The sequence below is a fragment of the Netta rufina genome (assembly GCF_964035555.1).
Source record: "Netta rufina genome assembly, chromosome: 2".
Taxonomy (NCBI): domain Eukaryota; kingdom Metazoa; phylum Chordata; class Aves; order Anseriformes; family Anatidae; genus Netta; species Netta rufina.
Window position 1 is genome coordinate 140,062,754 of NC_140124.1, and position 16,233 is coordinate 140,078,986.

The window sequence follows — 16,233 nt, forward strand, 5'->3', positions numbered from 1 at the left end:
TACTGGCTTGTATTATATAAAATGTCTTTGAAGTCTTGCTAATGAAGTAGACCAGCATCTCTGCTGGGGTAATTTTCCTAATGTCAATGGAGTTTCCCCTGTGTCTGTAACCTTCAGGTCATTCCTTTGATGTTCTCATTCTATTCTCACTCTGTTCATTTCAGCATAAATTTTAACATTATAACAACCATACTCTAAGAAATGGAATAGACTACTTACAGTATAATGTCTTGAGTAAATTAATTGCTATGTCTTTTTAAAGTATGTATTCTATGAATACATTTTTGAACATACTTCTATTCATATGTAGAATTTTCTAAAATATGAAAGCTACCCATAACCCAGGAGATTTGAACCTTTTTAGAAACGTCAGACTTACTAACAAAGTTGTTTACTTCATGAACTCAACAGGCACTTCTGGGGAGGTAAATTCCTAGCATATATGTGTATTATTTTGAGAACTAAGCTTACCTTCTTGTTTGCATTCAGGAGGAAGCTAATGCTTCATTTCTCTCCTACTAGGAGGTCACAAAACCAGACATTCATGACAAAAATTTTTGTATTGTTCCATTACTCTGCTGAAGTATACAAGTTTAGACCAAATGTTTTAACAAGCTATGTTATTATGCAATCTGACAGACAATACAAAACAACCTGTGAGAAGGACAGTAAGTGTATGATTAAATATATTTCCCCACTGAAATTTTAAATTTCCTTATGCTGTGGGTAGGAGCACTGGGGCAACTCTTAAGTTATGCAAATGCATATTAACACAGTGGACATGCTATATCAAGTTTCTTCTACTGGCCAAAAAAAAAAAAAAAAAAAAAAAAAAAAAATTGTATTTGAAAATACATGTGACTTTAGCCTGAGTGCATTTTGTGACCCTTGGCTTTAAACATAATTTCCCACTGGACCAATTAAATTTCTGAATTACTTAGTTTGAACTTGTGTATGCTTCTTTGATGATCATGTTATCTGTTGCTTAAAACAATTTGTAATGCATTCCTTGCAATTTTTTGAGTCATATTTTTATGACTGTCTAAGCAGCACTATATACACTTTTCACAAGTAATTTTTCTGATGTGGAAGCTTAGAAAGTCTGTCATGTACTATTTACTGTGTTAGAAGTTTATTATTTGATGATGACAGCAATGTGCCAAAGTCAATAGAAATTTTATTTTTCATATTTTGAAGTACTTCATGTAATACTAGTCATTAGTGAGGGAAATGTCAATTTGATTGGAGTTCTTAAAATTCTAGACCTTTATATGCAATCCCAAACAGTATTTTCATCCAGAGAACTGCACAATCTCAGAAGGAATAGAAACAAGGAGGCTATTGATGAGCAAATGTTTAGTTTACCCATTCATGTTTACAAGACCAAAATTGTTTATGCATTTTCAGACAAATAATCCTCAAAGCAGTATGAGGAATGAACAGTTTTAAGAAAATAATCACAAAAATTTGGATGACTTTTGAATAGAATGTAGTCTCTGTACTACTCTTGTTATCTTCTATAGGTAAAGAACTTCTGCAACCTTGGAGGTCGACATTATCTCTGAGGTTATTAATTAAGCCTTCAACTCAACATTTCTATTTCTTTATTCTTTTGGGGAGAAGTAAATATTTCAGGCATTTGTCTATATTTTAATTTGCAGATTGCTTAATTTCTAAAAAGTTTAATTTTCTAACATACCAAACAATTGTTTCAATGGGAAGGCTAGTGTCTGAAAACACATCTTTTTTTAAGAAATTCTATTTTAGAAATTTATTGACAGCCTGCCAAGATTGTTGTCCCTGCCTAAAAAGTACATAAACAATGTGACATATCTATTTAGCCATAGAAACATGGCTAAATGAAGACAAGTGAGTCCCCATAGTATGCTGAATATGTTTGACGCTCTGTAGGCTTTGTGACTTTTAATAGTTTCTATTTTTATGGATTGCATGCAACTGAAATCCTAGAATCACTCACAATAGAAGAGAGGTGGGTGATATTTTGGAAACTGAACTCACAAAAAATTCACGTTTGACAGGTGGCCCCCATCTCAAAATCAGTCTGTTCCAAAACTGACACTGAAAGTAGGATCTGGATTTTGTCTTTTGGTCAATCTACATTTTTAAATTTTATCCTCTGTCTTTTAATTAGTTTTTTAATTATTATAATTATTTTTCTCTCTTCCTCATTTGCCTTTATGTACTTCAGAAATCCTCCTAACATTTTTCTAGCCATGGTTGATGTACCAAAGTAGATTATACTGTAGGGTTGTCATCCAGCAGTAGGGACTATGTTTCAGCTTCTCAGAGTTTAAAGCTAAACTAAAGGAGTTTCTGGTCAGCCTTGTATCTCCACACTGGTAAGCTAAATTCATCACAGACTTCTAGCAGGTAGAATTCTAAACGTGTTTCTACTTATTTAAATTAATATAAAAATAGATTTTATGATACAATGATGTCATTACTGGAATAAATTTATCTCACATTTTGTAATGAAAAAACAATGATTATCACCAGCTCAATTTCAAAAGTCATTCAGCTCTATCATTATTTAATAATAATAATTAAAAAGAAAATCAGTTCCATGTATTGGGAAAGTCTGAATACTATGACTTATGCAAAGGAAAACATAATTTTGTTGTCTGTGACATTTATTTAGGGTGAGATTTTTAGGTTTCTTGATACTAATAATGGTTTTTAAAGTATATACACATACAAGTAAAATATACAGACCTCCACTTTTATGGTTGAAAATCCAACAAAGGTACTTAAAGGCATTCATAAAATACTGCTGGGTTTAGCCACATTTTACAATTCCTCTCAGCTCCTGTTTTCATCCTTGGTAAGTTACTCATCTTTGACAGTCTGTCTTTTTAGACTTGATGCCTTGCTTAGGTCACAATTCCTTTCAAAGATGAGTGTCACCAGTTAAAAACCGGAAGTTTTTAAGGCTTTAACAAAAGCCCATCTTTCATGGGTTCTTCTGCTTTTTAATAATTCAAAAACGTTCATCAGTCACAATGATATCTAGCAACCAATAGTTTAAGTATTATCTTTTATCAATGGAAAATCTCAGTGTTATTGGCTGTCTCTCTTTTCTCTAGCATTAGTTATTTTGTATGTTTACATAACAGCATCCTACATACTTTCTTTCTCATCCAATAGTTCTGTTTTTTACGTCTCTCTCGCCTCATAAGGAAATCGTTCCAGGTCTCTAATTATTTCCATTATCCTATTCTTTTCTGGACAATTTCCATTTCTGCTATATCCCTTATGAAATTAAATGACCAATATTTAACACAATGTAAGACAGAAGTGGTGTCACTGATTTATGTATCACATTTTGCTATCCTCTATCTCCCAATAAATACCGATTCTTACAGAATATTTGATGTGTTGAACATTAGTGCACATGTAAAGACTTGTGCAAGATTAAACTTCATATTTTTTCTGAGAATCCAGAGTAGCTTCAGTTGTATTTCCCACACAAATTCTTCCATTCTCAACATATACTTGCATATACTGAAGCTGGTAGTAAGTTTTATTACAATGCTTTATTATTTTGCCTTCATTGTCCTGTACTCCAAGATAATATTATTTGAACTTAGGCTGCCTGACTTCTTCTTCAGCTGTGAATGGGCTTGCCAAAAATATTGGTTAGCTTGACTTAGGTAGGAAGAGGAAACTTTTCTGCAATTATTTCTCTTTAAATTTTATCATAAAAGTATCCAAGGAAAATTCTGACCATGGTAATTCACAAATTGTAATGGAGTCCAAAATCAAGAGTTAGAATTAGGCAAATAAAATTATATTTACGCATTTAGCTGTGCTAAGTATTTTGACTTCCACTGTTCCTCAGAAATAAAAACACTAATGACAATTCAGGTTTTCAACCACCTGAATTTGGAGCCAGAAACACAGTTTTAAAACTTTAAAACTTCTGAAATCCTCATTCAAAATCTTTATAAGAAGTAGCTGAGGAAACTAATTTTAGGAAAAATGTTAATTTTTATTTTTTTTATATATTTTTTTCATTTGAATCAAATTAAATATAATTGGAAAATCTTTTTCTAGCCCTAAAAAGAACTCGCAGTATATCTCTGTATGAAAATAATATATCTTTCATACTGATATTAATTTTAAAATACTCCTGAGCTCTATTAGAACACCCTGAACAGAACATTGCCAGGTTTCTTTGCCAAAAGACCGCAAAACATAATAAAGGGTTTGCATTGCATCACTATGTTTCTCTACTGATATGAGAACAGCCCTACTATGAAGGATTTTATTTACTTCAGAATGCTGGGGAACTGTATAATAGAATAAGCAGAAGGGAATATTTAGAATGGACATCAGGAGAAAAAAAGGAGGAAAAAAAAAAAAAACACGGAAAAAAAAAACACACAACAACGTATTCTATCAACATGGGTCCATACATGAAACACTTCCAAAGGAAGGAGATGTAATCCCCGTCACTGGAACTCTTCAGATTTAAGCCACACAAGTTGCATGGGAATATACGGTAGAGAGCAAACCCACACTGACTTTAGCTGAATAGTGTGAATGATAAAATATGTCCTTATGTCTTTTAAAACAAATAATGAATAACAATGCAGGTGAAAAGTATTATTATATTTTTTAAAAATTTAAAATCATTAATAGCACTTAGAGCTCTAACATTACAATGAGCAAATGTGCTTCATAGAGTGCTTGGTACGGTTTTACATAGACCTCTGTCATCCACACTCCCAAAATGACTGGCAGAACTTATATGTTTATGGTTTCTCTCCATGTTTATTCTGTATCTTCTGTTAGAAGGGTTTTGATGGCCTCTTCCCAGATGTATCTCAGTTTTTTTCCTTGACTTTCTTCTCTATTTTTAACCCTCTACATGGCATATCAGGAACAGCATTTAATACCCTTTTAGCTGTTAATCTTAGCCTTTCCTCTTATATTCTCCCTTACACCTCTTCTTCTCTCTATTCTGTTTAACTTTGCCCTTTTTTTTTTTTTTTTTTTTTTGTAGGTATTGAATTGTTTTTTGTTTTCTGTTTGTTTGTTTGTTTGTTCAGTGTCCTGTTTCCATCCCTCACAGTAATCTCCATTCATCATTTATCCCTTTCTTCCATTTCCTTTAGTCCTGATGAACGGAATGTCTTTCCTGAGACAAATGAGAAAAGTCTTTTTCATTTGAAAACTAAAATCCTACCTGAATTTATTTCTCAGTGTCTATAAGAAATGTGTTTACTAACAAAAGGAGACTTGAGGAGAATTGTCCTAGATGACTCGTCAACCCATTCTTTCAAAAAGATGTTATTTCTAAAAACACATAAAAACATGTGTTTTTAGTGTGCCTTACATACTCAGAAACAAAACCAACAAAATCAAGCAAGGCAGAAGGAAGAAATATGATCCCTTATTTTAAATAAAAACTAATTCAATAGAACAAATTTATTTTTTGAATGGCTACAGCATCATATATGCCTGCATCCGAGTACACCAAGTTCAAAACACATATACATGTATAGAATTTTAGGTTACTTTCCTTCATTTAGCATCCTTTTCTCTCCAGTGACTGTAAAGGAAGTTTAGAGTAAATTAGATATAGAAACCTATGAATTTAACACCCACAGTTGGTCAGATTACTTCCAGCAGGAGGCAGATGCTCAGAGGGACAAATCAGTATTGCTAATGTGAAGCCAATGCAATTGTGGCTAACATCAGCTAAGGCCATGGTATAGTAACTCAATGATATTAAATTTAGAAAAACAAATATGAATGTTAGCAAAAGGGTTGGCCTCAGCACTGTCTGAATCTTATTTGATTTGTGGATTCTCATCAGATTTGTGCATTCTCAGTTATAATCATAGAATCATAGAAGTATTTTGGTTGCAGAAGACCCATACAATGATCAAGGCTAGCCATCATATAACACTCCCAAGCCCACCAATAAAAATGTGCCTAAGTGCCACAACCACATGTCTCTTAAGTACCTCCATGTCCTTTCCTTTTTGGAATAAGCTCATTTAGTTCTACCATTCCAAAAATATGGCCCTAGAGAAGACATTTTCTAGTACGCGTAACGCTTTATAATTCAGCTTTCTTACCTCCTTCCTTGGAACAGAGGGTGATTAGCGTATGAACTGTATCCATCAATTCAATCTGCTGCTTCTGCAGGACACTGTTATTTGTTGTTGCCTTGTTCAACTGTTTCTCTAGTTCCTGGATTACGTAGCTTTGTCGAGTGACCAAATTTTGTAGATTCTCTTTTTCCTCCTTTAAAGTATCCAGCTCCTCTTTATGCCTTTCCTCCATTTCTAAAATTTTGTGCTCAAGTAAACTAAAATGAAATAAAACAAATTAGCTGATATTATTTCATGCCAACATATTTATTAATACAGAAAACAATGATACTTTATTTTCACCATAGAATTCAGTACAAAAATTATTTATTCTAAAAATGTCACTTCTACTAATTCAGCCCATTGACTTTCTCCATCAAGCAGCCAAATATTACTGATCTCTAAGGGTCCAATTTAAGATGTTTGCATACACTAGTACTTAGAACAATGCGCATGGAGTTATACTCATCCAAGTGCATGAGCATATGACCAGTAACACATTTGTATATAACAAGTTCATGTAGAAAAGCCAAAAGTGGGCAAAGGAAGGAGAAGAAGAACAGGGCATTGAAGAAGACATTAATGGTATTATGGATGGGTCAATAAAGTAAAAGATAAATAAAAACATAAACTAAGGAACAGTTTGTGAAGGGCCTTACAACCGAATGGAAGAAGGTAAGCGTTAGGAACTGTGGAATACCACCAAAGCATATGGAACCCACAATAAAATTACCATTTGATATGCTGTGTGAAACTGGGAAATTATGGTATACCATGTGAGTGGGATCTGTTTTCACATTTCGTAGATAAAATCTGTCAACTGTGAACAATAAGTTTTTTCAGGCCAGTGCTTTGACATTGTTGTGGTGAATTGGGTTTACATGGCAAGGTTTGGGTAGCCAGAGGACTGTAGGTATGGCCTCTGTGGGCCGAGCCAGCGAGTGATGCTGGTCAGGCCTCTGGGAGAGCAGATTTAAGAAAAACTGCTGTGGAACATCAGCTGGGAGAGTGAGAAGCGAGAAGCAGCCCTGCAGCCCCCAAGGTCAGTGCAGCAGGAGGGCAGAAGGTGCTCCAGTAGAAGCAGCAGTTCCCATGCAGCCTCTAGAGAGGCCCCTGGTGGAGCAGGCTGTCCCCCTGCAGCCCATGGGTCCCATATGGAGCAGATCTCCACGCTGCAGCCCACAGAGGAGCCCCCGGTGGAGCAGGTGGATGTGCCCTGGAGGAGGCTGAGGCCCATGGAGCAGGCCCCGGGCCGGAGCTGCAGCCCGTGGAGAGGAGCCCACGCAGGAGCAGGAGGTCTGGGGGGAGTTGCCACCCATGGGGGACCCGTGCTGGAGAAGTTTGCTCCTGGGCGATGGACCCCGTGGGACAGAGCCGTGTGGGAGCAGTGCTTGAAGAGCTGCTGCCTGTGGGCAGCCCCCGCAAGCTCAGCTCAGGAAGGACGGCATCCCGTGGGACGGACCCCACAGAATCACAGAATTTCTAGGTTGGAAGAGACCTCAAGATCATCGTGTCCAACCTCTGACCTAACGCTAGCAGTCCCCACTAAACCATATCCCTAAGCTCTACATCTAAACGTCTTTTAAAGACTTCCAGGGATGGTGACTCCACCACTTCCCTGGGCAGCCTGTTCCAATGTCTAACAACCCTTTCAGTGAAGAAGTTCTTCCTAACATCCAACCTAAAACTCCCCTGGCACAACTTAAGCCCATTCCCCCTCATCCTGTCACCAGGCACGTGGGAGAATAGACCAACCCCCACCTCTCTACAGCCTCCTTTAAGGTACCTGTAAAGAGCAATAAGGTCACCCCTGAGCCTCCTTTTCTCCAGGCAAGCAGGGGCAGAGAGGGCCTGTGAAGGAGCAGCAGAGGCAAAGTGCTAGAGACTTACCTCATCCCCTGTTCCCCTGCTCAGGGGGAAGGAGATAGAATCGTGTGGATGAGGTGTTTTTAATTTGATTTTAGCTTCTCACTGCTCTACTCAGTTCTCAATAGGTAATAAGTTACATTAATCTCCCTTACACTGAGTCGGTTTTGCCCATGATGGTAACTCCCGAGTGATCTCTCTGTCCTTATCTCAACCCACAAACTTTTTTCATCCTATTTTCGCCTTCTGAGGAGGGGGAGTGAAAGAACGGCATGGTGGTGCTTAGCTGCCCATCAATATTAAACAACCACAGGTGGAAGCTTAGCAGAAAGATTTTAATAATATTAGGTAAAGAAATAAATTCATCCCCTCTGCTGCTTTCTTCTTTAAGTAATTCTACTGTATGTGCCAAAAGAGGTGTTTCTCATGCCTGTAAACCAACTGGTGATTACAAACTTCCCAACAAACCACTTCCTGTCCAAGTTAGTCTTAGATTTTATTTATTTGCACTCTCCCCCACCTTTTTTTTTTTTTTTTTTTTTTTTTTTTTACTTCTGGATAATAGATCAGTGGCAAAATGCCTGCATAATTTCAGGTCATTTAACCTAACTGAAGAATGTAATAAAATCCATATGGAGTTGTTTCTACTAGATATCACAAAGCCTTAATATGAGCTGTTACAAAAGATAACAATGCAAAGATTAAATTCAGGCCCTGGATTTGCTGTACAAGCTAGAGTAATATTATATATATATATGTATATATATATATATATTTAATTAAGGAAACTAAGCAGCAAATCTCTCTCTGAAATGTTATAAATGTGGGACTTACATTACTTTCATAGATACTGAAGAAAACATACTTTGCAAGATCAACATACCTAGTTCTGTGAAAATCACAAGTATCTGAGAAAGAGGGAATTAAAAATGAAAGGATGGGAATGGGAAACACTTTTTCTTGTTGTCAGCTTCATTCCCAAATGCAAGGGGAATCATGATATTTCAATCAAAAAGGATCATTACATAGTAACAGAAACATAACAAGATTCAGTGGGCTAGAATTTGATGATAGAAGGTCCCAATATAAAACAAAGTCGAGATATTAAAAGCAAAGATAATAAATTACTTTAACACTTTATCAGACCTGTGGCTAATTTTTTCATCACTTGAACTCTAACATTAAACACAATGCCTTTATACTCTGGATCTTTTGTGTGTGTGTGTGTGTGTGTGTGTGTGTGTGTGTGTGTGTGTGTGTAAGTCTTTGAGCTTTGTTAGACTAATTAGTGCAGTTAGCGGGAATGGATGAAAATGTTCTGATGGAATTGTTTTTAAGTCATAAAAAATTGTTCAACAAAATAAAAAGTTCAATGTGAATTTTATAATTTCAGCATTTTTATGCTGATATATTTTAATTTTTTTTTTATTTTTTTTTTTTTCCTGATACACTATAAGTTATACTAATCAACTTTGAATAGGAACAAGGTGGACCCTGGGCACAGTCTGTGATAGAATGGGTGCTAGATGTGGCCACAGCACAGTGTGACATCCTACTTACTTAATATCCTTTTATGACAATGTTACCCATCTAGTGGACAAAGGGAAAGCAGTGGATGTGAGTTTTTTGGACTTCAGTAAAGCTTTTGATACTGTCTCTCACAGTATCCTGGACAAAATCTCCAGCATACAGCTAGATATATACACAATATGATGGGTGAGCAACTGAATGGCAGGGCTCAAAGAGTTGTAGTAAATGGGGTAATAGGGTAATAGTAAATCAGGCTGCTGGCCATGCACTAATGGTGTTCCCCAAGGCTCAATTTTAGGACCAGTTCTCTTCAAAGTTTTTATCAATGACCTGGACACAGGAGTTGAGTGTAAACTAAGTTTGTAAATTACACTAAATTAGGTGGAGCCATTGAGTCTCTTGAGGATAGAGAAGCCTTACAGAGAGATCTTGATAGATTAGAGCACTAGACAACCACCAACCATATTAAACTTATTAAGAACAAGTGCTGGATTCTGCACCTGGGATGCTGTAATCTTGGATGTCTGTACAGACTGGAGGACAAGTCGCTGTGGTGGAATCTGAGAGTTTTGGCTGATGGTAGGCTCAATATGAGTCAACAATGTGCTCTGGTGTCTGAACGGGACAACAGTATTAAGTGCATCAAGCACAATATAGCTAACCAGTCAAAAGAAATGACTGCCCCACTACACTCAATGTTGGTTTAGCCTCACCTAAAATACTGTGTGCAGTGTGGGGCTCCACATTATAAGAATATAAAACTATTAGAATGTGTACAAAGGAGGTCACCAAAGACTGAAAGGTCTAGAAGGCATGATCAATTTGCTTGTCCAAATTGAAATTATTTCTATATCTGGATGATTTAATGTATAAAACTGTCTTTGACAGCCACAATATGCACGTTGTGTTATTTGTTTCCCACCATAGCCTTCTTAAGACCACAGTAAGTGAACCCATGGTGATGACAGTCTTATTTGTAGCAACACTGGCCATGTCAAGTAAGAAGGAAGAAGCTGACAATGTTTAGAGCTTCCCTGTTTGGCGTCTACAGAGACAGACAGCGAGCAGATGTTTTACAGCTTTAGCAATAATACATCCTAATATTTATGAGTGGTGTGTCAACAACATGTGGTGGAAAGATGGGAGTGTCACAGCACTTGGTTCCTTTACAGTTTTCTATGTAGATTAAAAGTCTTGTTATTATAAACTGCAAAACTAAGCTATTTTAAGGAATGCATATGCATTTGTGCAATGGTCTTTTCATATCCACAAATCTACAGCAGATAAGAGTAAGTCCTGAGGATAGGACCACTCCCTATATTCCTGGGAGAAATCTGTAACAACTGCATTTCATTTTGTTTTACTAAGAATCAGTGAGAAACCTTTGCTCAAAGCTCTAATGAACAAAAGCAAAAACTTCACATAGACTGGAGATGTTTGTACTGGCCTGTTCCAAAAGGAAGAAATCCTTAAACAGCATGAGAAAAGCTGTTCTTATAGCCTTTGACTATAATGTGGCCAGAATTCTTCATATGTATTATTGTTACATAAACACATATTGTAGCTCATTTAAATAATAAGAAGTTCTAGAAAACTAATTGATACATTTTTAACATATTGAAATCAACTACAGTGATGTTTAGATTTTTTAAATGGTTGTCAGACTACTCTATTTTCTCTGTCTTCTTTCCACATTGAATAATTTCTAACAGCCAAATAACACAAAGAATTAACTTTGCTGATTGATTTTATCAAAATTTTAAAGAGGCATTATGAAGGCAGATTCAAAGTGAAAATATTTCTACTAGTTTTCATTAACGACTGTTGCTGACATAAAAAACTTACAGAAAGCCAAAAGAAGGCTATACCAATTAATCAATCTGTAAACATTGACTGAAATTGTTGTACAACATTCTTTGATAATACTTTCCAGTAAAATGGCATGGACAGTAGTGACTGTCTCTCTTTTACTGCAAATTTACTGCATAATTTTCCTATAGGTTTGAAAGCATTACAGATACAGACAGATGAAGCAGTCATGGGAACTACAATATAATACAAATAAATCACCATTTACTAGAAGAATCGTACACACACAGAAATACATGTACGGTATTATAATGCAGCCTTCAATTTGTGGGGGGCAAAATCAGGCATGTGGGGAACAGAATGAAGTTATGAAAAACAAATGTTGTTAATATGGCTAAATATTATATTATCCATTGGACAATGACTCCTTCCTTGGAGTTATTAACTAGAAGACATTTAAATACAATGAAACAACAACAAACCCCTTTAATTTTCCTTGAAAGTAACCACGTGCCACTAGCTTGTTTAGGCTGGGAATGTATTTTCAACAAATGATATCATAGAATCATTAAGGTTGGAAAAGACCTCCAAGATCATCTGGTCCAACCATCACCCTACCACCAATGTCATCCACTGAACCATGTCTCTAAGCACCATGTTCAACCTTTCCTTAAACACCCCCAGGGATGGTAACTCCGCCACCTCCCTGGGCAACCCATTCCAATGCCTGACTGCTCCTTCTGAGAAGAAATGTCTCCTAATTTCTAACCTACACTTCCCCTGGCATAATTTGAGGCTGTTCCCTCTAGTCCTATCACTAGTTACCTGTGAGAAGAGGCTGACCCCCAGCTCCTCACACCTTCCTTCCAGGCATTGTAGAGAGCAATAAGGTCTCCCCTGAGCCTCCTCTTCTCCACACTAAACGACCCCAGTTCCATCAGCCACTCCTCACAGGACTTGTGTTCCAGGCCCCTCAACAGCTTTGTAGCCTTTCTCTGGACGTGCTCCAGGACCTCAATGTCCTTCTTTAGTGAGGGGCCCAAAATTAAACACAGTACTTGAGGTGTGGCCTCAGCAGAGCCGAGTACAGTAGGACAATCACCTCCTTGGTCCTGCTGGCTACACTATTCAGTATATCAGGATACAAGCCAGGATGCCTTTGGCCTTCTTGGCCACCTGGGCACACTGCCAGCTCATGTTTGGGTGAGCATCAATCAACACCCCCCAATCCTTTTCCTCTGCACAGCTTTCCAGCTGCTCTGCCCCAGGCCTGTAGGCCTGAGGTTGTTACCCTTATAAGGTTGTTACAACCCCCCATAGGGGTTATTACCCCTATGTTGCCTTTATTAGAATATAAGCCAGTGGGATGCTTTGGTACAACTATGCTGTGTCCACCTGATACAGATAAAGCCCTCTGGTAACACTGAAGAAAACAGAAAGCTAGTACAGAAGTCAAAGAATAACTTCCAGTGAAAACTACTATCATTTTGAAAGGTGATGAAGTAGAGCATGTAGAAAGCCATCTCATAGCTCCCAGGGGAGGAAGGAAGTCTGGTTTAGACAATCTGCCTTATAAGGTACATAGTTTATTCACTAATCCATTCCAGACCATGGCAGTTTAAGATTTTTTTTTTTAATCTTTGTTTTCAGAGACTTCAGTTTAGACATGTGGGAACAGGATATAGACCAGATCTTAGAGATGGACATCTTTTGCATTAAAATAATCTTTTAAGAAATCTGGACTTATTAGAAATACAGATAAAACCATTTACTTTGTTGAGCTCTTCAATAAATAAAGACAAGGAACGTCACATTAGAAAAATTTCTTTGGCTGTACATATATGTTTTTCTTGAATTAAGTATGTATGGGAAGATAAACAGGTAGAGAACTTAAACACTTACATTTCACTACAAGAATGATAATTTTCTCATTAGGATAGCTGCTTTGCAGTTGCTTTTATATGAGTGATTTTTTCCTTGTACTGTTATTGACTTGGTACTTAAGTAGGTAGTCTTATTGGTTTAAAGACATTTGGAAAAAGAAAAAAAAAAAAAGTATCCCCATATTTCTAAAGGCCAGTGAAATATTTGGTTACTGAGACTCACTTTTTGCGATTGAAGTCACAAAAGTGAAATGGAAAAAATTGATTTATCTTTTTCAGTATATGCAACATTTGCAAATAAAACTCATATCCTCATCTTTTACACAGTCAAATGGTAATTCATCATTCTTAAGTACACACCTTAGGATACAATTGTTCTTGTACTGACCGTTAGTCTAGTTTGATTTTCTGCAAATTCAAGTTAAAACTTATGTTTAAATTTCACTTCTACTTCTTATTGCTGGAAGATCCAGAATTCATTTGACTGAATAAAAAGGAGAAATATAATGTAACAGAAAAGTTTTCACACTTGCATATTGACATAAATGGCACACAGTAAGTTAAATGCAGCTGGGTACACTGGAAAAAAAAAAAAAAAAAGACTCAAGCACTTAAGCAGAGAAATCTTTCAAGAAAAAATTAAAATAGCTTTTAAAAACCTCTTGTGGGAGAAAAAATGGCAGTGTAAAACACCACCATTTATATTACAGTGGGTGGGAACCCACAAGAATAAATTATTTATGGCATGAGAGCATTCAACAGAAACAAGATACTGGGGCAAATGTTACTCATGCTATGAAATATCTTTCACTTCAGGGGGATAAAAAGAAAAAAATTCTCCACTCTTCCCAGCAGAGGCAGGAAGTAAAGCATTTAAGGCCAAGAATAAATATATTTCTAGACCCTAGAACATGCATTGGTCCCCTGTTGATAAGCAGTGCTCATTTTATTTCAGGATAATATACAAATTACTGTAGTATATCAACAATCAGTTATTATAATATCTTACATTTCTTTCATCCAAACTCCAGTTCTTTGAAAGTGATTAGGATCTTTATTTTATGTGGAGGGAATTTTAGCACAGAAATAGAAATGATCTGCCCAAAGTACACAATCTGTTTTGATTACTTTTTGGATTATAACAGTTCCTGCACTCATTCCCACCTACTGAAAAGAAAGGCTCTTTGCAAAACGTTTATAGTCCATATAGGCAACATGGATAAAAGGAGTTCTCTAATTTATTAATTTGAAAATGATGTTATACAGAGGGATTGTTATATATATATATAATTTTGTATATCGATGTTATATATTTAAACTGCAGACAACTACTGAACACCACTATCAGGCAAACTTTAAACAATGTTTAAATTTAAGCAAGCTAAAATCATTGGCATATTCATTAACCTATTATCTCCTGTGATCTTAAAGATTTGTCCCACAGTGAAATTGACATATGCATAGTTGATTACAGGATCCTTACAAGACCAAGATTACACAGTTTTTTGTTAGGACTAGATAATGATACATTAAAATATGAATCATCAGCTGCTTTAATCATGACAATGTCCTCTCCCTAATTTTATCAGTCCCAAAGGCACAGATAGCAATGAAACCTGGAAGGTCTTTGCTAGTTTCTTCCTTCATTATAATGAAACACATATACCTATACTTATAAGAGAAACAACTGGATGTTGCTCTTTAACATACCACCTCTCCTTTTCCTCCTAAATACCAAGCTAGACCATACTATCATGACACAGATCATTTCATCATAATGTCAGTCAAGTCAAAGGTCAATGTAAGTCAAACTTAGTTGTTTACTGACATGGCTTTACACCCTGACACATTGCTAAAATAAATAATTTCAGATTAAGTACACAAACCCTCACATAAATGACTCAGTCTCTTGATGAGTCAATAAAATTTTGATGCTAAATAGATTACAACATCTAAAAATACAGTCATTTACTTAAAAACAAATCTTCGGGTCAATTCAAAATTGAAATAAAAATAAAGAAAAAGAGAAACAAACAAACAAACAAACCACCCACAAACATTTAGGGGAATTATTTAATCTTACCCCTGTTTTATAAGCTGTAAACTGCCAGTTTTCATAACCAGTAGCACTAACTGTATATTATTTTGCCAGCTTTTCAGCTAAACACATTTCTTTATAATGACATATTCTATTTGTCATTACTATGTGGTTGCTTTTTTTTTTTTTTTTTTTTTTTTTCCCTCAGCAGCTTCATGGTACTGTTAGTCTGCTTCACATATAACCCAGGGCAAAGTCATTCCACCTCAGTTCTTGCTGATTCACGTTCAGCAACAGCATTTTTGGCAAACCATCTGATCTCAGTTTAACAAATCCACTACACCCTGTGCATGTATAGGCTGCTTCAGTATCTACCTCACATATAAAGTCATTTGCTCTATTTCAGTGTCAATTATAGCATACACAGGAAATGGGAACCTTAGTTCTGGTCAGACTTACACCACAGTTACTCTTTCGAGAAGAGAGCCTCCCTGCTTAAACATGACTGTTACAGAGACAGCAATAATGTCAGCAGGTTTCTAGACAGGCAGCCACGAAAGCAGATGGCTTTATGCCACTGTATTGGGTGTCTGTGTCCAAGATTTGGACATGGGGCTTGAGGGTAGAAGTCTGATGGAGCCTATGTAGGAAGAGGCCAGGACTGCCCTTGAGGCTGGGGCTATCCTACATGTATGCCAAATACAGCCAGCGGCAGCCATTTCCACAGCAGGGCACAGATGAGCCCAGCAGTGATGCTGGTGGTTCCTCTGTAACAACATATTAGAAAGGGCAAAACCACCATATGGCAGTGAGGAGAAAATGTAGAACAAACAACCTTGCAAAAAGCATGGTCAGTGAAGAAGGAGGGGAAGAGGTGGTCCAGGTGCCAGAGCAGAAGTTCCCCTGCAGCCTGCAGAGGGCGGTGGAGGGGGTTGTCCCCCTGCAGTCCATGGGACACCACACTTGAGCAATCTCATCCTGAAGG

The 16,233-nt window shown here is 36.7% G+C and overlaps 1 protein-coding gene across 1 annotated transcript in view; it reads right to left on the minus strand.

The window, feature by feature from the left end:
• Positions 1 to 16,233, minus strand: part of ANGPT1 (angiopoietin 1) — a gene marked incomplete at both ends in the record, with an annotated part of 194,545 nt that overhangs the window by 83,814 nt on the left and 94,498 nt on the right. Inside the window, one exon of the mRNA XM_084282716.1 lies at positions 6,108 to 6,340. Within this exon, the coding sequence (XP_084138842.1) occupies positions 6,108 to 6,340 (233 nt within the window). The remainder of the gene's footprint in view (positions 1 to 6,107; positions 6,341 to 16,233) is intronic.